This window comes from Ailuropoda melanoleuca, chromosome 2 (assembly GCF_002007445.2).
Source record: "Ailuropoda melanoleuca isolate Jingjing chromosome 2, ASM200744v2, whole genome shotgun sequence".
Lineage (NCBI taxonomy): Eukaryota > Metazoa > Chordata > Mammalia > Carnivora > Ursidae > Ailuropoda > Ailuropoda melanoleuca.
The window spans coordinates 55,882,582-55,907,674 of NC_048219.1; the positions used below are offsets into that span (position 1 = coordinate 55,882,582).

Sequence of the window (25,093 nt, forward strand, 5' to 3'; positions counted from 1 at the left end):
AGCACTAAGGAAGGGACACCCGCCTGCTGGAAACCAGGCATGAATTTTAGAGACGAGGGTCTCGGGCACATGCCCAAATGTCATGTTCAGCTGCGGGTGATGCTTACTCGGTAGTTCGGACCCGGCCGACCTCCCCTTTTCCAGGGAGTCCTATTCCTTCTTTTCCCGAGGTGGTGGCGGTGGCAGCAGCAGCAGCAGCAGCAGGAAAGTCCTGAGTTCCAGGCGATTGGATCAGCAAGTGTTTAAAGATTTCTGGGGTTAGCTAGGCAAAAATATTCTGCCAGGTAATTATTTTCATATGCGTCTGCAGGTAGATGTAATTGGACCGAATGATGTAAATATATATACATAATTGCCCCTCTTTTGAAAGTCACTTTAAGGCAAAATTGCCTTATTTTGGAGTCTCTTTCATCAGAGGTGCCCACTGGGTGCGGACAGGCTTGGAAGAATCCGTTTGCATAGTACAGTCCCCACAGGTGGGTACAAGGGTGGTTTGGTTAGGTTCTTTTTTAGAAGAGAGGAAACTGTCCAGTGCTGTTCTTGTGGGGAGGATGTGGACTACGTGACAAAGACAGACTGTGGCTTGATTGGAAAATGTTGGAGGAAGTATATGGAAAGTAAGTCATACTATGTGTGTGTGTGTGTGTGTATATATATATATATGTATATACACACACATATACATATATGTATATATACGTGTATATATGTATTGTACAGATATGTGCACATATATTATATATCACATATAGTGTATGTATACACACAGTTTTTATGCTAAGGAATTCTCAAGCCTTTTTATTTCAAAGAAAAGCCGCCATGAAGAACTACCCTATTAACCTCAAAATGTTAGGACTCCACTAGGGACAACAATCCCTTTAGAAGGGGACTGTAAACTGGGATAACTTCTTTTTGTATCAGACAACTACTCATTATAGGTGTTTTCTAAAACTTCAGGATTTCTACTGAATAACTTATGAGTGGGTAGTTAAAAAGAAAATTCATTGCTAACAGTGCATTTATTAAGAACGTTTACCATTTGCAAGGGCTGTGTGCTTCAAGGGGCCAGGAGTAACCCAGAGCGCCCGCTCATGTTATCTCACTGAACACTCAGCACTCAGTGTACTATCCTCTCCTTTTGAAATGAGGAAGATGGGTTCAGAGAGGTTTAAGTTACTGCCCTGAGGTCACCCACACAATTTGTAGTAGATCCAAGATTTCTATTCAGGTCTTTGAGTTTCTAAAGCCTTTATTCTCACCACACTGCTACACTCACAGAGACATGATTAACAGTTACTGCCCTTGAATCGCTTTCCTGATCTGGAGAAGTTTCCTTAGTTTCACAAAGTGGAGAAAAGATACATGTACATAAATAGCTGTAATTGGTGATACATACATTATTGATAGGTATAAAGGCATTGTTTTTAATTTTTATAAAGGTATTATTTTTAAAATAAACAGTAAATTCTTATCAAACACTGTAGAGGGAGAAAAAGTTGCAATGGGGAATTCCAAGTCTCTAAAATTTCAGCGTGCAAATGAAATACTAGGGGATCCAGAGACTTAGATTTTCCATTTTTTAAAAGCCATAAGTTCTATAAGAATAGCTTATAGTCATTGTAAAACCTCACATTTCAACACCTGGAGTCATTATTATGATTGTCATTATGTTTAATAGTAAGGCTGCAGTGTCTCAAGGCTATATTCATTTAACCCTTTAAACAAAATTACAAATTAACAAATCAGTTTCCTTCCCCCCCAAAAAGGAGTTGCTTTTAGAAAAGCTTTATTGCACATCATTGAATTCATTTCTATTTGAGTAAATAGCACACAAAACAGAGATACATGTTGTAAAAATCCCTGAAATTCCAATCAGCAGTGTCCAAGGAGTGAAGACTTTGTTTCTGTGTCTTAAGGCATACATTTCCCAGTTATTTTTACGTTTTGAGCATAATTATTTTTCAAAATATGTTTAATGTGAGCTTTAGAACCTCTCCCCCGAAACTGCAGTTCCTGACCCTAAAACACTCCCTTCTGTGAGACTGAACATGCCCGTGAAGGGCACAGTACATCACAGAGTTTGCGCAAGGCCATGCAAGCACTGAACCAATCCTTGCAGGACTGAATATGCACTTGGTATGCACTTTAATTTCTATACGTATAGGATACTCTTTCAACTACGTACCTGAACACCGAAGGAGAGATAACTTATACATAAATGCTAAAAAAAAAAAACCCTGATCTTTTCCAGAACTAAAAAGCATCACGTAACAGTTGTCCTTCAGAGCCAAATTTTAGACTGTTAGCTGGTGACAGTTGTCTCTTTCTTATTCTGCCCTTTAAGAGAATATTTTAAAATGCAATGATTACTGATATACAACAACCACATGCCCTCTCTCTCAGGGATGAACCCTAGAGAGTGGTCAAGACCAGGGTGAGTGAGTTGTGTGAAGTCAGACCAAGCATTGTTCTCCACTGACGATACAATCAACCCAGCTGGAAGAGCTGGAAGCAAGAGGGTAAGAGCTAAAGAGGGGGATGGAGAATACATTCTAAAGCTATGGCAAAATAAACAACAAGAATTCAATAGCTTCTCTCATCAAAGTTAGTTTAAAAAAACAAACCCTACATAAAGCTGCAAAAGATGTTAAATATTGCTTTTAAAAACATAAATAGTTCTTGATGAATTATAGCTATCAGTTTGCTCAAAGTAATAGTCTTTAAACATACAACTTTTATCTTAAAACATCCATATAGTTTCCCAACTCAGCTACACATTATATTTCCCTCCAGGGCACAGATTAGCCTGATAGCTACTTTTTACAACAGCAGAATATAGATACTAGAGTTTCGTCTTCTAATCTGTATTTTCCAGAACTGGGTAGATCTTTACATTCTGATATAAATGTACGAAGTTGAGTCTCTGGAAAGCCATCTTGTTGGTAATGCTACACAGAAGAATAAGGGGAAAAAAAGCTCTCATGAATAAGTCCCTTGAAAACAGCTTTATTCCAAATTCAATATGGATCATTTGGCAAGGGAGGGTGATCTTTCTAGAGGACAGTTCAGTCACTTCCAAGTATTTTCAGGGAGATGTAGCCTCTAGAGCCATTCTTCAGTCTAGCTAAGGAAAAGTCAGTCTAGAATTCTACAGTGTCCTCGTAGGCTCTTTTGTGGGTCTGGTTCAACCCCAAACGGGCATGTTGAATCCGAGTCTGAGCTGTCTTTCCAGGGAGAACCTAGCCTGCATACCCATTTGGAGTCCCCCTTTCAGACAGACAGGTTTGTTTAAGGGCCTTGTATTAACATCACTTTGGGGTCTAAGATCTCTAGAACATGCCTTGACCTGAGAGGATCAGCCATCACTTGTGCACCTGACGGGTGCTCTGAGCTCATGGAGAGGTAAACATCTGAGCTGTGAGTCTCAGACTTGTATCATCAAGAGTTGTCAACTCGCATTGCTACTTTTTGAGACCTTAGTTATCACCCTTAAATAACATATAGTTCTCTGCATGCAAAGCTAAAGGTAGTGAATTTTTAGAGCACAGTGGGGAGGGATTTGGGCAGGTACAACTAGACTCTTTCCCAGTGGCCTTGGTGACCCTAAGCACACACCTGCCAAGCAAGTATTGAGGACAGTCAGGTCTTGAAATCTGGTTCAGTAAAAATGAAGTCATGGCCCTGGCTTCATTAGCAAGGTATTCATAATTACCAACTCATAACCCATCAACTCCTGCTAATCTTTGCTTTATCCCTGGGACCATTTGTATGACATCATGGTGCATTATCCCTCTCATACCCAGAAAGTCCCCAAGTGGAAGTGTCTATGCCAATGGTATACCTAATAGTATAAAGTTGTTAGAAATTTAAATATATATGGATATTTACCCTGCCTTTCCATATTTCAAAGGACTCAAAGTGATTTTTAAAATACCCCGTGTGAGTGACAATATAAATAACAGCTTTCCAAATCATATTTCTGACATGTATAAAGCATACATGGTTAGTACTTGATATATCAATCCCTTCATTCTTCTGGAGACCAGGCCTCTGGGATGGTCCCAGGCAGGGCCTTCCAAAGAGTATGGGTTCAGTCACAGCACACTCCAAACTAAGAGGTCCTTTTTTCTTTATGAAAATTGGATTTTAAAATTTCCCCATAAAATTTTGAAATGCCATATGTTTTGCTCACTTAAAGCCTACTGATTTTTAGAAGTCTTTTTTCCCAAGGTTTTTATTTTATTTATTTATTTATTTAATTTATTTATTTATGTAAGTAATCTCTATACCCAACGTGGGCTTGAACTCATGACCTTGAGATCAAGAGTCACATGCTTTTTAACTGAGTCAGCCAGGTACCCCTGATCTTTATAATTCTAATAAAAGTTTAGAAAGCTTGTTTGAAAAAGCTTACTTAGAGACAAAACTTTCAACCTTCTAAAAATTCTAGTTCTTCAATTCTGTGTCTCAGTATCTAAAATTGAAGTCTTTCTTCTCTACCCTGAAAAAAATTGACATTCTATCAGTTTTCCTCCCTCTTAGGTACCATATTTTACTGCCATTCTACAAGTTCTGGAAAAATGTTGCTACTTATGGCTCTTGATGAACCTACCTTAATTGTTTCATATGTATCAGTGATCAGTGCAATGAAAAGACTTAAAATCATATATATAAAGAGGCTGATGAATGAGTAGAGGTAAATTCTGCTAAACAGCCAGACCAAGTAACTTTTTTGTTGCATTTTTGCAAACGTGGCAAACATATCATCTCCATTTATCAGAGAGAAAAGGCACTCAGAGACCATATTCAGAGAACGGAACTGGAAAAAGAAAAGAGAAAATTCCACTTTATTCCATGTTCCTTCCCAGTGGAGCTTTTGTTCATGACATCATATTAAAGATAATGGGACCAGATATACCAAGTTACCCCTGCAAACTATAGAGTTAATCTGACGAAACTACAGGCATTTGCTGTGTGATATACACAACCTGTATAACACCTACTATTTTTCCGGGAACAAGCAGCTCCTTCTTGATGCTCCCCTTAATGGGACACCCTGGACTGAAGCAGAAAGGGCTGGTCTGCACTCTCAGTGCTTTTCTGAGTCGAGTCTTACTGTCCCCTTTACCTACATAGAAAGAGATCCTAGAAACACTTCTGTAGAGATACCCAAGTCCTAACCATGCGTACTCCTACTTCTCATTTTAAAGTCATTCCATTTAGGGTCATGGCATTATAATCGAGACTATAACTCTGGTAACAAAAGTTTCAAATTATGTCTTCAAGTTTTTCCCTACACTACCTTTTTAATAAAGTCACACTTCCAAAAGTCTTGCCTAAATAGCCTTCTCTAATATATATTGATGAATCAAATGGACAAATCTTGACCTCGTAGGTGGTCAAAAAAAAAAAAAAAGACATAATTATCTGATACATTCCACAAAAGGAGGTGAAGTCGTTGAGTGAATCGATTATTCTCTCAGGTCGGTCACACCGTCCCAGTTTATAAACATGGCACTAGATGTGCTCTACCTTCAGCATTTTCAGGCTGAGTCACAAGATGGAAGGAGCACATTTTAAAAGGATAACGAGCCACTGGCACTATTTTAGGAGCTTAATAGTAACAGGAAGAAGTTGTTTGTTGGTACCTTATCGTGGTACGGCCCCAGCACAATCCATCCACAGAAGCAATAGCCTAAGTAAATCATAGCAGCACAGCAACAGAACCTGATGACATTGGGCAGCGCTGCCTGCAGGGTGAGAATAAGGAGCTGGGAAAGGAAGAGAGGCCATTAGAATCCACTTGCCCCTCAGCCAAAGCCATGCACTTCCACAGAGAGATAGAAATACCAGCAGCATGGAGACCCATGGAATCCTTACGTTGTACTTCTGAAAGAAGCCGAGGTATCGAATGACTCCAAGCCACACGAGCATGGTGGAAGTCCCAAGTAGTATGCTACAGACATCATAACTTGTTAGACTCTAAAACAGCACGGGGCGGGGGGGAACAGATTATTTAGCAGAAATTCATTTGGGCAAAAAAAATATTTTTGGCGTTGATATGAATCAGGCACTGTTCTAGGTGCTAAGAACAAAAAAGTGAACAAAGAGACAAAATTTCCTTCCCTCATGAAGTTTGCATTCTAGTGTGTGGCGGGGAGAGATAACAGAAATATATGAACAAAACTCTCATTACATTAGCTGAGGGTAAGTGATGAGGAGAAAATTCGGGGCAGGGGAGAAAGAAGGGCCATTAGGGTTATTTTAAATGGGGTGATCAGGAAGGTCTCACTAAAAAGGTGGCATTTGAACAAAGACCTGAAGGCAGTGAGGGAGCAAACCAAGCAAAAATCTAGGAGAGGAGTGTTCCAGGCACAGAGACTAGCACGTGCAAATGCCCCACAGCAGGAGGGTGCCTGGCAAGATAGGAGTCAGGCGGAGTGAGCAATGGGGGAGAGTACAGAGTCATAGAGGTAAGGGGGTAGGTAGTTTAGGGCCTTGTGGGTAATTTAACAGCTTTGCATTTTAGTCTGAAAGGCTGGGGAGATTTGAAAGGTCTGAACAGGAGTGATATGATCCCATTTGGGCTGTTGTGGTTAAGAGCAGATTGTCAGAAAAGTGAGAAGGCTAGTGCAATAATTATGGGTGAGAGCTGATGGGGGCTGGGACCAGGCTGGTCACGGTGGAGGCAATGAGGTGGTTTTTGAAGGCAGATGGATAGGATTTCCTCTTGGATTAGATGGAGAGGAGAGGGGATTAGTGAAAGAGAAGAGTCAAGGATGCATCTATGGCTTTGGTCTTGAGCAACTGAGAAGAGTTGCCTTTGACTGAAGTCAGAAAGGAGAAGCAGGTTTGGACCGTGGAGGTGGAGATTTAGGGAGTTCGGTTTTAGGTATGTTACATTTGAAAGGCCAAGTAGACATCCAAATGAAAATGGGAAATCGACAGTTTGGATATTTGAGACTAGAGTTCAGAGAAGAATTCCAGGCTGGAGATAGAGATTTGGAAATCATTGGCGGAGAGCTACTATTTAAAGCCACGGGACAGGATGAGATCACCAAGACAGTGGCAGAAAAGAGCATATGTCCGAGCACTGCCCATTCAGGCATTGTCACATCAGTCAGAGAGAGGAGAAGGATCCGGCAAAGGAAGTCAGAAGACCAGCCTGTGATTTAGGATGGAAACCAGCCAAGTGATGGCGACAACAAGAGGGGGTGCTTGCAGTGCTAAAATCTGCTGTTAGGTCAAGATGAAGTCTCCAGGTGATTCTGACACAGACACTTGTGTATCAGCTTTGGAGAGCTCTGCCTAGGAGATATCCTTTCGAGATGTAAGAAACTTATTGCTACCGATTTTAAGTTTCCTCCATATGATGTTTGAAAGAAATCATTTACTCTGCAAATGTTCACATTCTGGAAAAATATTAGTACAAATCTGGTACTAATGATGGCATAAATAGGAAAAAAATTTACCTTAGCTTGAATTTCCATTTTCAGAATTGATCCAATAATTGTCAATATGTCACTAACGATAATCATAATGTACCATCCGTTGACGAATTCCATTCGATCAGACACAGAAACTTCCTTCTTATAATGGAGGAGGAAAAAATTGACAAACTCCTTTAGGGAAAAGAGGGGAGGCACCGTGAATTTCTCTGTCAATCACAGTGTCCGTAGCATTTCTGGAAAGCAGCAAGCCCTACCTGCTGAAGCTGAAGTCCTCTAATCACAGATCGAAGGCACAGGACTAGTGAGGCCAAGCATGTCAGAATAACAAAGGCATCAAAGATCGTCATGTAGTGAGTGTTCTTCTGAACTGGAAGGAAAGAGCATTACCTGCTTATGCAGTCGGATGTTAGTATGGTGACCTCTACTTTCTTTTTTCATTTCATTTTGAACCTCATTTACTTTAACTGCTGCATTGCATACCACGGGATAGATGTATAAGATTTATAAGGACATTCCGACTGTAATCTGTCCTCTCTGTGCACAAATGCAAGTGATTCTTTAGGCGAATGACTATCTAGAGATGGAATCGTTGGGGAAAGGCATGCACATAGTTCTAAAAAGAAATCCTAAGAAATAGCCCTCCGAAAAGATCACACCAGTTTACATACCTACACACACCTCCACATCTTCTCCACCATTGGAAATTAATAATCTTTCATTTTTGCCAATTAAAAGAGCAAATCTTATTCCCAGTGATTTGAAACACCATCCTTATTAGCTGTCGAATTACTGTATATATATACAAGTACCATCTCTGACCCTTCTGATGTTTTGTGTGTTTTAATGCCTAAGACAAATGCCTCTCTTTACTCTTTTCTGGGATTCCTGTTGGCCATTCTTGCTTGTTGTTTTTTCCATATATTCTGTAGAATCAGATTGTTAAATTCCAATAAAAATCCTACTGGTAATTTTTGGGGGGAATCATATTAAATTTATAAATTAATTTAGGGAGAATTGGCATATACATAATATAGAATCTCTTGTCTAAAAAATATGATGTGTCTTTCTACTGACTCAGGTCTTTCTGCATCCTTCAGAAGCATTTTCAAGTTTTATCTGAACGCTTTACACTGCCTTTTAGAATAATTTAGAGTATTCAGACATTCTTTCTGCAAAGACAACAGAGAGAAAAGTCCCTGGTAAGTGTTCTCCACATGAGCATTTAAAGAACGTTAAAAATCTTTCTCTTAAAAATTACTACAACCATCAATAACAGATCTTTAATTATCAGCCTGTGGTCTTTTGTTCTTAATACAGTTAGCCTTCCTGCACATCCTAATAAAATACACTATTTGGGTGTAAAACACTTACTAAGAACCCACTATGTGCCAGGTGTTTTTCTAGATGCTGAGGATACGAGTGGTGATCAAGATGGGCCCCCAACTTGTGGAATTTCTATTCTACTGCAGTGTGACATGCAGGGAAGTAAAACGTAAATGAACAGAATGCTTTCAGACAGGAGTGAGTGATTATGAAGAAAATAAAGCATAACAGCTAACAGGTATTGCTATGCCACACACAGTCCTAAGCACTTTATATGTATTATAACTCATTGGACCCTCACAGCAATCCCAACCAGGGGGGAGTGACTGTCCCCACTTGGGCAGGTGAGAAAATGAAGCACAAAGAGGTCACAGAAGCTTGCCCAAGGTTACATAGCCAGTACATGGCAGAGTCAGGATTCAAACCTTCGCAGTCTGTCTCCAGCATCTGTCACTCTATATTAGTGGTTCTTGGCATCCCTCGGGAACTGTTAGAAATGCACACTTTCTAGCCCTACCCTAGACCCACTGAATCAGACACTGAATTTTCACAAGCTCTCTCAGATGACACTGTGTTTCGAGAACCACTGCTCTAAATGAGAGGAGTGGGGAGAAGAGGCTCGTTTATATGGCACAGTAAGGGGCAGCAGGTCTCAGGTGAGACCTGAGCGATAGGACAGAGCCGCCTACGCAGAGATGCTGGAGAACTGCAAGCACTAAGTCGAGGCCAGCATGAGGGGGGCCAGGTGAAGAGAGGTGAGCAGAGGTCTCAGCTGTCATACGCTGCGCTACAGAGCCTGTTTCATTTGACAAGGTAGACTGCTCCCTACTGATAAAAAGACGAGCACTGAAGATGATAGTTCAAAGTTCTATAATGAAACATTCCAGTAATATTGCCCAAGGGGCATCTAATTGTTATCAAAATAGCTGCATCTGCTTTAGAAAAACTTAAAAACTAAGAAACATTTGAGAGAAAGCCTGCATGCCAGGTACTTTCATATGTTCTCATATGCTCTCATTTTCTCTATTCCAAAGTTTGTGGAGAAGTATTGCAATGTTTATAAATGACAAAACAGGCATGTGTTTCAAATAAACAATTTTGTAGTTGAAATAAAATTTGTGATTCACAAGCCTCATATATTTGAAGTTACCTCATAATGAAAAGAATACTAAAACAAAGAAATTTCATTTCATTTACCGTTAATATCTTATTACCACTTCTGAACTGTGTGGATCAACCAGTAGGAAGCCCTAAAGCAATGAATTTCCAAGTATGGCATGAATAAGGATGACCTGGACCTTTCTAGGCCCCGCCCCGGACCGACGGACTGCCTTGCAGGAAGCTGGGGAAAGTGCATCTAAGCAGGGACCTGGGGAGATTCTTCTGCTCGCTAGACTCCAAGAACCCCTGACCTAATCCAGCACAACATACCAAAGGGGCTAAAAAATGAGACAGATCAATTCTCTTCCAATCAATTTCCTCTTGTTCAGCCCCCAAATTCTCAATGGTACTTCGTCTCTACCTGAATTTATGTCCATATTTCCAAGAACGTACCCCTTCCTCATTCCTAAATATAAATGTAATGTGTGGGATGCTTCAGGGTCCAATTCTACCCGACCTCTCCCTGGCTGTATGACCACAGGCACCAAGATTCACTGTAGTCTACGCCTTAGTTTCTTCATTTGTGTAACTAGGGATGTTGGCTATCTCAAGGATATTTTAAAACTATTAAAATTTAGGTGGAAGTCCTTATGCAGTAAACACTCAATAAATATGAGTTTGGGCAAATGTGATTTTTTTCCTGGGGGGTCATGTGCATTTTTTGGTAGGAACTGGGCCAGTGAGAGTACATGTAGAAGTCAGCAAAAGTCATTCCAATTACTAATAACTTATGCATTGCCTGGAACACCGGACACCCACAATGAGTTGATCTATTTGCAGAGAGTCAGGAACTTGGGAATGCTCCAATTCTTTTATTTGATGCTGCACATATCCCAGTAATTTAATAACCTTTTTATTTTATTTAATTTAATAACCATTATGAAAACTAGTAAAATTCACCACTTACTTGATCCGGATATATGCCAGTCTTTGCATTCTCTGATGGAAATGTCATTATCTAAACTTATCTTAATTCTTCCACTATGGGCCTTATTGTCAAATGTTATCTGTGAAGAACAGGAAAAGGGTCAATAACACACCTACAGTTCTTGAAACCAAAATGTCTCTATGCATTAATTAGGAAACAAATCTTCCAAGGTAACAGGATATCCACCCAGATTCTCATCCCAGACTCTCATCCCTGAGTTGAGGCTAACTGTTCAACTTTGGGAAGTGCCCTTTATTTCTCTGTGAAATGAGAAAGTTGAATAAGATCGTCTGTCAAGACTTTTAGTCTCTAGAACCCTTATTTCTAGGACAGTATTACAGCCCTGGACAACTCATAAAACAGGAGAGCTCCCCCTTCCCACTCTAAGTGTCTCTAGATGCCCTCTTGATATGAGCAAGAGCTGGTACAACTGCCCCCCCCCCAGGACTCACCTGGGGACAGTTTGTTAGTGTTGCTGCAATTCTTACTAAAACAGAGGTTCATTATCTCAGGCTTGAAACATTGCAGGTGGAGCTTTTCTGATTTTCATCCTGGGCCTAGATTTCTTAGTGACTCTAGTACCATATGTATAAAAAAGGATGTGGTAATAGGGAGTCGACAGCCATGTTTTGGTTCAAGGATCACCATTCAGGACAGCAGGCACCAAGCAGGACAAAGCCACCCCAGAACACTTTTCATAGTCCTACTGTCTTTCCCTTCTAGCTCTCCCCACTTTCTCCATGCAGGGACAGGCAAAGCAAGGAAATCAGTTGTGGTTTTGTTTGTTTTTAGTGTCTCCTCTCTCAAGTCCTTAAAAAAAAAATTCTTTCAAAAGTCTGCTATTTAGGGGTGCCTGGGTGGCTCTGTCAGTTAAGCACCTGCCTTCAGCTCAGGGTCCTGGGATCGAGCTCCGCATCGGGCTCCCTGCTCGGCAGCAGGGATCCTGTTTCTCCCTCTCCCTCAGCTGCTCCCCCTGCTTGTGCTTGCTCGCTCGCTCTCTCTCTCCTCTCTCTCCCTAAGAAAAAGTCTGCTATTTAAATGAGTTTTATTGAAGCTTCTTCATGTGGGGTAACCAGACATCCCTGCAGATATAAGATTTCAAATAAGTTTAGTGAGTCTGATCACTCTGTTTCTCAGGTTGGACTATAAGCTTCTTTCCTTGACAAGCAACTAAAAGTGTTGTCAGTGTCTGCACATCTCCGCATCCACTGGAGGACCCAGCCCATGGCCTCACAGAGAAAAGATGCTTCATATTATTTGAATGAGTCAGAAATCTTTGCCGAGGAGAAACCATGCTTTTCCCACACAGACAGTCTCTGGGCCTTATAAGTAGTAGGTTCTCACTAAATATCTGCTGAGTAAATATACTTTGGCTCAACGTCAATCACATCTCAGTCCAGCTCTGAAGAAGTTGAATTCTTTAAACAAAGAAGAAAAAATAATGGATAGGATAAAGAACAGATTCGATAGCACAGAAAAAAAGATTAGTGAATTTGAAGGTAGAGCAATAGAAACTTCCAAAATGAAACACAGAGAAAAAAGATTGGAAACTAAAACAAAAACACGAAACATTACTGAGCTGTGAGACAACTTCAAGTGACCAAATAGATGTGGAATTAGATTCTCTGAAGGAGGAGGAAGGAGAAGAGACAAAAAGTATTTGAACAAGTGATGTTTAATAAACGTCAAATATAATGGAAACTATAAAACCACAGAACCAACGCTTAGTAAACCTCAAACACACTAAGGCATATCACAATCAAAGAGAGAAAGAGAACAATGGAAAAGCAGCCAGGGGGAGGAGGGAACACATCCCCAGCAGAGGAACAGAGATGAAGATCATGGCACGTTTCTCATCAGAGCAATGCAAGCTAGAGCAACAACATCTTTGAAGTACTGCGGGAGAAACAGTCAACAAGAATGCTATACCATTTTGAACTGAAACCATCTTTAAAAATGAAGATGGAGGGGCGCCTGGGTGGCTCAGTAGGTTGGGCATCTGCCTTCGGCTCGGGTCCTGATCCCAGGATCCTGGGAACGAGCACTGCACCAGGCTCCTTGCTTGGCAGGGAACCTGCTTCTCCCTCTCCCTCTGCCTGCTGCTCCCCTTGCTTGTGCTCTGTCTCTCTCTCAAATAAATAAATAAAATCTTAAAAAAAAATAAAAATGAAGATGGAATGAATACTTTTTTTGGCATATGAAAGTCTTTCAGCAGACCTGCACTGCAAAATATGTCAAAGGAAGCCCTTCAGAGGGAAGATGATCCCAGATAGAAGCCTGGAGCTACAGGAAAGAATGAAGTGTGCTGGAAATGGTTACTTCATGGGCCAATATACTTTTTTTTCTTATTATTTAAACTGCTTTAAAAGATAATTGTTTAAGTAAAAACGACTAACAGTACATTATATAGTTTGTAACATATCTGGAAGTAAACTGTGTGACAACAACGACATAAAAGCCAAGACAGGAGACACAGAAATAGATTGTTATAAGATTTCTGTGCTCGACATGCAGTGGTATAACACCACTTAAAGGCAGAGGATAATAATTTAAATATGTGTACTGTAAACCCTAAAATAATACAAGAAGCGATAGCTAATAAGCTAACAAATGAGCTAAAATTGTATCCAAAAATTACTCAATCCAGGCAGAAAAAGAGAGAAACTATATTAATAATCACATGTCATTCAAATGGTCTAAGCACCCCAATAAAAGGTACAGATTATGAGGTTGGGTAAAAAAGCAAGACTTAACTCCATGCTGCCTAATAAGAAACCCACTTTAAATATGAGATACAAATAGGTTACTATCAAAAGGATGGAAAAAGATATACCATACTAACACTAATTAAAAGAAAGCGGGAATGGTTATGTTAATGTCAAACAAAGTAGATTTTAGAGCAAAGAATATTATTGGGGTAAAAAGTACCATTTCATAATGAGGTAGGAGTCAGTTCCTCAAGTGAACACAAGAATCCTAGATGTTTGTACACCTAGTAAAGAGCTTCAAAATACAGGATGCAAGAATATATTAAATTGCTGTGAATGAATGTTAATGCACTACTTTTACATTATAAACCCATATGATAGACACACACAGGAAGGTTTCATAAATAGCTGTTGCATTAATCAAATATTTGCTATATACGAGATACTTAGGGAGGTCCTTTATATATCTCATATATATGAAGTATGACAGAGAGATAGACAGATGTCTTGACAACAACTTTGTTAGGCAGGTGGGCATTAATTCTGTTTTACAAATGAGAAAACTGGAATTCAAACCAATTAAGTAATTTACCTAAAGTTACAAGCTACTATCTGGTGAGCTGGAATTAAAATCTAGGCTTGCCTGATTCCAAAACCCCTGCCTTTTAAATCAGGCATATACGGCCCCAGTTCATGTTTACTTATAACCATTAGTTGCACTAATTGCGTTTACTATTAGACTACCCTATAGGGCATCAGTTCCACTGACGTTCTGCGAGACACACAGTGAAACCCACAAGGCACAGGGATAGCTTGGGTCGAATCTGCAATAACAGGAGAAACAGAATATCCACATGTGGCTAACAGGCTGCTCTCACCACTGTACTGAGTCCTGGGAAAGGGTCTACATTTTACAAATGTTCCACTTATTAATTCATTCACAAATATTTGAGTCACCTACTATGTTCTTTGAGGGATGCAACAATTAATAAAATGATCCCTGCCTTCAAGGAGCTCTCAATCTAACAGAGTTGATGATAAAAGCCTAGAAAACCTTAAAACAAAAGAGAAGGTGGGTGAGCCCATACAAAATAAGAAAACAAAACCAAAAATAAAACCCTGGAGTTCAGAGCACAGAATGTGTTCCTAACCAATGCATCATGAAGAGGGTCCAGGAAGAAGGTGTCAGTTGAGCTGAGCCTTGAGGATTATAAAACTTCTGAAAAGTGCCATTTCTCAGTTTGACAGTGGTGCAGTGAGTGGTAAGGGAGAGAGAGGAGAAGAGACAAGACTGTGGATAATAGCTCAATTTTTAAAAAATCAAGTAATAACCTCCCAATTAATATTAGGATCACAATTTGTAGCCTAATACAAAATAGTCTTAATAGTATTATTGCTTTTTCCTGTTAAATAATATACATAATTATTAATTATGCTATATTCTGAAAATTTTTTTTAACCTCAATTTCTGAAAACTTGATTTCTCATAGGCAATTAGTTGAATATCCTGGACACAGCTCCGGTACAAACTACTGCAGAAGTAACAGCAACACGGACTGTACGAAGGCAAGCTGCAGGAAATGCCGTCCACATATGCCCCCCACGGCACTGGACGCCTGAGCCTGAGCCTGATGGGGTGATGAGCGCACATGGGAGGCATTGCAGGCTCTCTAGAGAGCTCTACGCACTCTGTTTGCAACTGGAATACAGAGAACAGGAATGTGGCAGGCTGGGCTGAAGGGGGAGGAACCAGCACATCCAGAGGCAGCCCAAGGAAGGCCCTGGGTGCAATAACCCAAAGGCTGCACGCATCTACGGTGAGGAGCCTCAGAAAGCAAGAACCCTTGGCAATGACCGTAGGCAGACAGCCGCAGCCTGGTGAGAGCCAACCATACAGGACCTACGAGCCTCTGCTGCTTCCGTACTGAAAACCTCCCGTGCCAGGCACTGTTCTGAACAAGGCACGGTCCCTGCCCTCACAGACCTTACACTGTTGCACAGAGGAAAGAGAATTAACAAGTGAACGAGTTACCATAACCAAATAGAGCCAGCCATGCAACGCTTCCCCCAGGCACATTCAAGTGGAAACATCCTATAGACCTGATCGTGCTTTAATACGGGGAGATGGAACATGTAACTAAATCAAACCGTTCTTCTTCAGCCCAGGACCCGATTCAGCCCAGCCCACACTTACAGTCAGAGTAAAGTCATAACAGTCAGGGAGCTCATGATGACGAATGGTCTGCAGATTAATGGCCTTCAGTTTAAACTGGAGCTCCACTGTTAGGAGCCTAGGAAACAGAGGAGGCTTTAGTGCAGTGAAAACACACACGCACAGACACATAGCTTACACTCCCATCTGCTTGCCTCACCTATGAAAGTCCAGCGTCAGGTTGAGTTTATTTTCTTCCAGTGTTCCAATGCGAAAAGGTTCGTCTGGCTCTACAAAGAAACATTCTGCCATAGAAAGGAACAAAACATTATGTATATTGCCTAAAATAAATAAGTGAACTGCATCTTGAAAGGATAATGCATTTCAGACTAGATATTCAGATTCTACTGTTCTTCTGAATTAAGATTTAAAAGCTAAATGTCCATTTGTGTTTAAGACCCAAGTGGCTACCTTTCAGGAATGGGTGAAGGGTAGGAGACCTGAACTCTGTCTCATTAGTCTTCTATAGAATGCTATCTTCCTTCCTGCCTTTGTGAGCCTAAACTTTGAGTCCCTTCTCCCTTTTTTGTATCCTAAGCATAAGTGTGAAGCACTTGCCATACCTAAGATAAAATTTTCTAAATTTAAAGGATTTTTAAAAATATGTTTTTATTTTAAAATAATAATTTAAAAAAAGGAAGACAGCATTTTAGAAGATTTCACTAATCTGTACTATAATCCTTTACTATCCCTCTCCAAAAAACATTCCAGTGACTATTGTTAAAAGTATCTGGATATTTAATTTTTAACTCAAAGACTTAAGTTAATGTTTTAGGTACACACGGTAAATAGAACTTTGCTAATAAGAATAAGCCACTCAAGGGCACCTGGGTGGTTTAGTTGGTTAAGTGACCGACTCTTGACTTCAGCTCAGATCTTGATCTCAGGGTTGTGAGTTCAAGCCCTGCATTGGGCTCCACTCTGGGCATGGAGCCTATTTAAAAAAAAATAATAATAATAAGCCATTCTGTTCTGAGTCCTGGTTCTGGTTCCTCCCTAACTGACCACCAAAGATACTAAGTAGAAAAGTGCAGTTGAGGGGAGGGAATTTTATATACATGATGAATTTGCAAGTACAACCTTTTGTAAGGACCACTGTAAGTTTGTTTAACGGGCTTACCCAGTGCAAGAGGAACTGGAATGTGGAGGCTAAGAATGTAGTGGCTCAGAGCACAGACAGTCTGGGTGAAATTTCAGCGCTGCCTCTTACCAGCTCCATCTGGACCATATCACTTGACTCTCTGAGCCACACTTTAGTCTTCTGTAGGTTGAGGATAATAATATATCTTGCCTTATTGGTTTGTTCTTGTTGTTTTTAAAAATCATGAGTTACAGTAAAGGGCTTGGGACAGTACCTGACACATAATAAGTCCTACATTGTTTTTCACTATGACCTAATAGCACAGGCGATGAACGTTTTCAGAGATGAAATTACTGATTTTAAGTATAACTCAAGGAGTTAAAAAAAATGGAAGCTCTAGTTTTTTAAAAAACCTCACCAGTTTCAATTTCTGGATCAATGTCAAAGGTATCATTCCCAGGACAGATGTTTCCTTGCCTGTAGAAGTGCTGACAGATTGCCATAGCAGACTGCTCTGCACCCTTGTTCTCGTAAGCATGGTTCCCAACCGAGGTATTGCGTAGCTGCAAGTACTTCAACCAAAAAGAGAAACAGAAAATGGGAACACCAGCCAGACAGAAATGAAGCCATGATTGCCTACCCACCCTGCCTATGAAATGGGTAGCTTCCAACCTGCTTTCTGGGTGGAGACAGTCACGTTCACGTTGATACGCAGAGCACATGACATGGTACCGTGTGCCAGGACAGCAGCCCGCAGAAAGCACTCCCAAATTAGAGTTCTGGGCCCCAGTCTCATTTCTGTGAGTGTGGGCAAGTCACAAATTTTCTGAGCCTCTGGTTCCTTGTCTACAAAATGAAAGGCTTACACCACATCAACTCTGTGATCTTTCCTTCTTTAAAGAACTATGCTCAGGAATGGACTTTTGCATTCAGTGTAAATACAAACTTTATCTCTAAACCATTTCTTATAAGGTCAGAGTTCTGCTTTGCTGCTGTGATATAGGAAGGAGGATACAATTGCTCCAAGCTAACTTGCAAAACTTAAAAAAAAAACAACTGTTTCATCTTTATCGTTGTAAGAATACAGTTAGTCATTTTCACAGCAATATTCCCTCATTCTAGGGAGTCCTATAAATAAAATAAAATGTAATCTTACAAATGAGGATCTTGTGGTACTTTGGAATAATCATCAACTTAAACTCTGAATGGATTTCTGTAGAAGGAAAAAAAAAGTGCTTCAGAGCTTACTCTGAACCATGCTGTTTGGCACAAGTAGCAATAAAAGATAGTGATACGGTATCCATCTATTGGAATTAACAATTTAGTGGGATGGACACAGAGATAAATAATTCTAAACCATGCATATGAAACATGCTAAATTAAATGAAATAAATCATTTAAAATGTGAGCCTATGGGATGGATGCTGAGTTGGCCCTCATCCAGGCTACAAAGAGCAGCATTTTACCAGATCTGATGCTTGGTTCCCAGCTCTCATTTAATGTAGCCTGCCCATGGTGTTTGACACAGCCGCGTGCTTTCCCTTTCACAGGATACCTTCTTCACTTGACTTCTGACACACAGGCTCTCCACCTCGGTCTCCTTTGCCGGATCCTGCTCTTGCCAACCTCTGTGTCTCAGAGTACCCTTGGATTCAGTCCTCGACTTCCTCAGCCTCATTCTCCCTGTAAGTGATCTCAACCAGTCCCAGGTTGAAACTCTATATGCAAGCTGAGGACTTCCAAATTTACATCTCCTGACCTTTCCACTGACTTCCCTACGTAGGTAGCAATCTGCCCACATGACACCTCTGCTGTCAAAGAGGTATCCCAAACATAACTGTGCAAACAGAAAAACCAACTCCTTCCATGAAAATGCCCTTCTCAATCACTGACTCTATAGGCCACTCAGCTTCACAGGCCATAACTTGGAAATGATCCTTTAGCCTCTTTCTCTCATACTCCGCTTCCGGTCCATCAGAAAGTCATGCATTACTTTCAAATTATATCCCAAATCTGACTGCCTCCCATCACCTTCACTGCTCTCACCCTTGTACACACCACCTCATCTCCCCCCCTGACAAACTGAATCTCTTCAGTGGTCTTCCTGCTGGCCATCTGCCTCTCACCACAGTCCAGTCTCCATGTAGAACTCATGGGCCTGTTACAGGAATAAGTGAATTAATGCATGCAATGTCCTTAGGACAGCAATACCCAAAACACAAATGTGTTCTCTGCTCTGTTCATGCTATCCTTTCTCCATGGAAGGCTCCTCCCTGAGACGGCCACAGGCTGCCTCCCCACACTCTGGTCTGCCCTGCCCACCTGTCATTTATCAGAGAGGCCTCTCCTGACCACCTCCATTCATTCCATTCATTCACTCTGCTTGTTGCTTCTTTGTGTGTGTGTGTGTGTGTGTGTGTGTGTGTGTACTTTGTATACTTATGTATACTTATAACCAACTAACAAATGATATCTTTATTGTTTATCTCTTCCATTTAGAATATGACTTCCTCGACTTTGTCCATTTGTTCACTATAGTATGCATGCACCGAAAACAATATCTGAGGGGCACCTGTGTGACTCAGTTGGTTGAGTATCTGACTCTTAATTTCGGCTCAGGTCATGATCTAGGGGTCCTGGGATTGAGCCCTGTGTCGTTGGGCTCCTTGCTCAGTGTGGAGTCTGCTTGTCTCCCTCTCCCTCTGCCCCTCCCCCCACTCACACATTCTCTCCTTCTCTCTCTCAAATAAATAAATATTTTTAAAAAACAGTTTCAGATACACAACAGATGCTATTTGAGGGAATAAATATTAGGCTTTGCTTCTGTGTATTACAGTCTCTCCCCTACTGAAAGCCCTTCCATGGCTTCCAGTCTCTCTCAGAATAAATTTCAAAGCTTCTTTCCAGGGTCTATAAAGGCCTGAGAGACCAGACCTAGCCCAGCCACATTCACCTCCTTCGTACTTCCTCAAACATATGAAATGTTTTCCGGCTTTGAGAGCCTTTGCTACTCCTTCAGCCTGGGATATTCTTCCCTAGACTTCAAGTCCTCAGAGAGGTCTTTCCTGACCACGCTGAGGCAACTGTTAATGCTCTCATGCTACTTAATTTTACTTCGTAGCACTCATCACTATCTGAAACCAAATGATTTTGGTTAAACTTGTTAAAATCCATCTCCTCAAATTAGAATGTAAACTCCACTGGGCAAGGAATTTATCAAGGCCACTGCTCTAACCCCAGCACTTAAAACAATAGTAGGCATAGAGTAGGTAATAAAATATTGGTCAAATTTATGATAAGGTAAAAAAATTATCAAAATGCAGTAGTTGCTCTTCATTACTAGAGTTAATCTATTCATGTGAGATGGCAAACTGCTAGGACAGGATATGTAATTACAGGACTAAGTTCTCTCTCTTAGCGCTGGGATTGGGGAAAGAGGCCAGAAATCTACGGTAATAAAAGGAAGCTGCATAAGTTAAGTAGCATTATGTCCTACATGCAGGGGACAAATAGTATAAGAGTGGAAATACTCCGTTTTAAGGTTTTGTTCTCTATTCAAGGAAATAAGTGTATTAAGCCTCACTAAAGCTACTCTGAGCCAAACTGGTAGTTTTATATTGGAGGTGGGAGGGTGTAAGAGGTAAACAGTCCATTAAATGAAAAAGAAGGTAAAAGATCTTGAGTGTGGTGAAGTCCCAAGTAGACTAGTATGCCTGCAATGGTGTGTGATGGGAAGTACAGCTGGAAAAACAGGCAGGGATCATGACATAGAGTCATATAAGTATGGGGTCCTGTAGCCCTTCCAAGGGCCCACTATTTGTGAAGCAGTCCTCCAGGGATTACTTAAGGATCTGAGCCTCCTGGTCACAGAACCTTGTGTGTCTTGAACTTTGTAAGATCTTGAAACACAGAAGACCCAAGGCTCAGGGCAGCAGGTAACCTGCTAAGATATGCCTTGACAGAGGAATTTTCCACAAAGATCCATAATTCTGTTTAGTAACTTATGCAGCTTACTTCCATCACTGTAGATTTCTGACCAATGTACACAATCCAAGTGTTAGCAGAAAGTCTTGGTACCATAAATACCTATGTCATCCTAGCAATTTACGATCTCACTGTGCATAGATTGTCTCTAGATAATGAAGAACCATAACTGCACTATAATACTTTTTACTTTTTTTGGGCAGTTAGTCAATATTACAATAAAACCATTGTCATGTATGACATAAAGGCCTTATTTATTTTTTAAATGAACTTTCAGGTCTTAGTTGCTGTCTATGCTCTGCAAAGTTAATATTCTCATTATTTGTTAAGGGCCCCTGAACGTACAAACTCTGAAGACTTAATGACTACTTATAACCAGGGCCACGGTTAATAATTTTAAATCTTTGAGGCACTCATGCCAACCCCTAGCTCTGATTCTTTTAATGAAGTCTTTAAAGTTTCTGTCTCTCTGTTACTAAACAAAAGCTTTTCTCAATTTCTAGTTTCATGGAAGTTTGATGGTGATATTTTTTAAAAAATGAATTTTAAATGGTTTTATACAAATCATTTATACATATCATCACAGAAATGTTCACCTTTCTACAGTGGAACGTCAATTTCTATCATGTACATTGCTAACAATTTCTCAGTCTGTTCCTTCTCCCCATTAAGAACACACATACTTGATTTACCTGGTTCACTGCAAAGACGATCTGATTGTACACATCCCTTTGTGTATACACTGCGTACGTGTCATCCATTCGGTCCATATATCCTTTTAAGAAGAGGTGTTTGAATGCTATAGTGTTCTCTTCCTTGAAAGCTACAACCATCTGGTTACTTAGCCCAAAAAAGACCAGCTTAAAAGAAAAAAAGGAAAAGGGTTGAAAAAGAAATGAAATAAAAGGTCTCCATATAACGATCAATTTATCTATTCAAGTCTGATTATTCCTACATTCAATAGAAATTAAACTTTTGGTCGCTGTAAATTAATTTGTCCTTAAAGATAAAGTGGGCTTCTAGTTTTAAAATGAAAGAAAGTGGCTTTGCACATTTCCATGTATGATCTTACTTATGTCGTTGCCCCCACCACCCAAAGCTTTAGCTCAGAGAAGTCCTCCTTTAGGAGTTTAGAGAAGCAAGATCACTCTGGCTAAAGAAATGGGAAGGTTTCCTTAAGAAAGACATAATGATAGAAGACCCCTGAAGCATGTGCATAACTTGGGTGGGGACATTTGAGGAACACAGGAAAAAGGCTAAGAAGGTAGAGTGGAACTTAGCACTTTGCAGGGACGCTGAGGATCCCAGCACAATCCAGCTGAAGAAGCAGCAAGCTAAAAAAGTCAGCAGAAAAACTGGAGGCAGATGGTGCAGGGGCTTAAATGGCAAGTAGAAGATTTTAAAATGAATTGTGCAAGACACCAAGAAGGTGCACAATGCAATATAAGAAGTGCCTCAAATAAGTCTAAGCCTCCAATCAAACCACTCTAGTTAACTGTCAGTTTAATTACCAAAACTGCGACAGTAAGACCAAAAATAAAAACATCCTTCCAACTGATCTCTAAATTAAAGAATATTAACATAATATATCCTTATATTCATGCAGGAGTGACCCCAGAGTTTTACATGAAACTAGTTATTCATGCACAAAAAAAGTTATTTAACTGCACTGCTGTCATATTAACATAAGATCTTTCAATCATACCTGAAACTTTACTCCAAGTGTGTCTTCCGCCTTCTCTTCCCTCTGAAACCATCTCAATCTCTTGCTCCCTCCCTCTCTCTCACAGGCACACACTCTCTCTGATACACACACACGTGCGCACACGTGCCGTAAGTTTAGAACGTACACTCTGACTTGGATCTCAGACTGAAGCATGGTGTATTTTATATAGAAAAGGGAAATAGCACTGAGCACCTATGTGCCATACTAGGAACTTCCTTCATACTAATCCCACAGTACAGTTCTTAACATACCCATTTTATAGATGGGCACATAAAGGCCCAGAGAAATTAAATAATTTTTTCAAGTCACATCACTACCAAGTGTATGGTCAAAATCTGAACCCAAGCCTAACAGACTAAATCCAAGTTCTAGCCACCCTATTATGCTACACAAAGTAGTCCAGGGTCTGATTGGGAAAAAATAGAGCACACAAATCTCTTCTCACCTCTCCTTGTGATGTATGCCCTGCACCCCACACACACCAGTGCTCTCCATCTAACTGGACTTGTATTTCTGAAGAGCTTCTCTAAGCCAAGTGTAAGCCAAGTGTCCTCTTTAAAACCCAAGAAGATGACAGCTTGATATTCCAGGGATTTTACATCTAATGAAGCTGATGACTGAAAAGCTTCCAGAGAATTCCTAAAGACCAATTCCCAATGAGTACACCCCACATGCCAGCACTGAGCTGGGTCCCAAGGATGCAATGCAGAAACAACGGTCCCTGCCCTTAACGGTGTACCCATGGCAGAGAGAAAACCCCTGTAACTCAGAGACTGTGCCAGGCCGTGGAGAAAGGGAACATTTGGTAGGGTGCCTATCATCATAGACATCTTTTTTTTTTTTTTTTTGCTGCTACAGATACAAAATCTCCAAATGAACAGAAAGTCCACCCTCTTTCCCCTGAGAAGAATGAGTCTGTCACCCAGTCACCCTTTTTTGCTCAGTTATAAAGTCTTTATGTAATATTTGCTTGGTTGCTCTAATACAGATTAAGAAAACATCACAATTAAGAAAAACCCTCCAGGGCACCTGATGGTTCATTCGGTTGAGCGACAGACTTAATTTCACCTCATGTCATGATCTCAAGGTTGTGGGATCGAGCTATCAGACTCCATGCTTGGCGGTGAGTCTGCTTGAGATTCTGTCTCTGTCTCTGCCCCTCTCCCCACACACTCTCTCTCTCTCTCTCTCTAAAAAATAAATCTAAAAACAAAAAAGAAGAGGAAGGAAGGAAGGAGGAGGAGGCGGCGGCGGAGGGGGAGGAGAAGCAGGATGAGGAAAGAAAAGTCCTCAGATGGGGTACCTGGCTGATTCAGAGAACATACGACTCTTGATCTCAAGGTTGTAAGTTCAAGTCCCATGTTGGGTGTAGAGATTACTTAGAAATAAAATCTTAAAAAAGAAAAAGAAAAACCCCCAGTTCCTTTTAAGAATGTACCTAAATGCCTTTTATATGCTTATTACTAACAGGCTTAACATCTTAAACCATTGGTCACTTTGCCTCTTGACCACCTTAGGAAACAGAGGATGGTTAAACAAGCCCTCTAAAAAATTTAGAAGTAATTAAGAACACAGGTCTTAGAATACAATCTGAGTTGAATCTCAGCTCCCACTCTTCTAGTTTCTTGACTATGACAGATTATTTTACCTCACTAAGCCCCAATGTTCTCATCTGTGAAATGGGGATAATTACTCTCACCAGTAGGAAAATACATTTTCACAAGAGTAAATCACAATCAGTATATATAAAGAATTGCAAAATATGGTTTCCCAAAAAAATGTCAACAGAAGTCAAGGAAATGAGATTCAAACTCTCCTAAAATGAAGTCTCATATTTCACTACCTATGCCACTCCTTTTTAGTTAACTCCACATTTTTCCACTGCAGGGCTGTGAGAATCCAAGCACTTGCCTTAACAGAAAACCTTGGAAGTTTCTGAAGAGAGAGAAATTCCCAGGAAACTAGGAAGAAAAAGCAGCCTCTGGTTGGGCAACAGCCAGTTTTCACGGCTGATTTAGAAACCTTCAGCTTCTCTATTACAAACCAAATATTAAAATTTTCTTCTCCTAAAAACTGATTCCATTATGTGACTAAAACTGTAATTTAATGAAAGATGAGAAGGAAAAAAAGGAAGGGAAACAAATATTGAAGAGAGAGGGTTGTTTAAGACTGTATGTTTCCTTATTTATTGTTCTCCATTATACATACAGTTCAAAGTTAGAAAAAAACCACTGTCCTTACTCCTGTTACTAAAAGAGGCCTTCATCAAACTCATGATTTGAAGTGCTTACCTGTATCGTCACCATTGCAATTTTTAGAATTTGTATGGCGAGCTTCCATGGTTTTCTGCCTCGAGCCCAGAACTTCTCACAAGGATTCATGAAAAAAAATTTGAGTTTTCGCCTCATCTGGTCTTCTAACAGGAGCTCCTCAGAGGGCGATGTATGCTGGTTAAATGTGCAGCGATTTTCTTCTTCGTGAGAGCTGCAGCTGCTTATAACAACCACAGGGTTTGCCAT

General features: G+C 40.4%; 1 protein-coding gene across 2 annotated transcripts; it reads right to left on the reverse strand.

Annotated features, from left to right (window-relative positions):
- Positions 1-1,570: 1,570 nt before the first annotated feature.
- Positions 1,571-25,093, reverse strand: MCOLN3 (mucolipin 3). Of its 2 annotated transcripts, XM_002919391.4 has the most exons (12): positions 24,866-25,093; positions 21,541-21,708; positions 17,283-17,436; positions 15,944-16,028; positions 15,766-15,862; positions 10,843-10,942; positions 7,706-7,818; positions 7,473-7,622; positions 5,881-5,982; positions 5,649-5,771; positions 4,613-4,819; positions 1,571-2,948 (listed from the first exon to the last, which is right to left on the reverse strand). In XM_002919391.4, the coding sequence occupies exons 1-12, from the start codon at positions 25,091-25,093 to the stop codon at positions 2,814-2,816; spliced, it is 1,662 nt and encodes a 553-aa protein (XP_002919437.1). In that variant the 3' UTR covers positions 1,571-2,813. The 2 variants fall into 2 exon arrangements, with proteins under 2 accessions (XP_002919437.1, XP_034509700.1); XM_034653809.1 differs by lacking the exon at positions 5,649-5,771.

Coding starts and splice junctions, on each gene's coding strand:
- MCOLN3 (XM_002919391.4), bottom strand. CDS start 25,093: ATGGCAAACCCTGTGGTTGTTATAAGCAGCTGCAGCTCTCACGAAGAA. Junction 16,029..17,282: donor TGATCCAGAAATTGAAACTG/GTGAGGTTTTTT, acceptor TTTCTATGGCAG/AATGTTTCTTTGTAGAGCCA. Junction 15,863..15,943: donor CTGACGCTGGACTTTCATAG/GTGAGGCAAGCA, acceptor TCTGTTTCCTAG/GCTCCTAACAGTGGAGCTCC.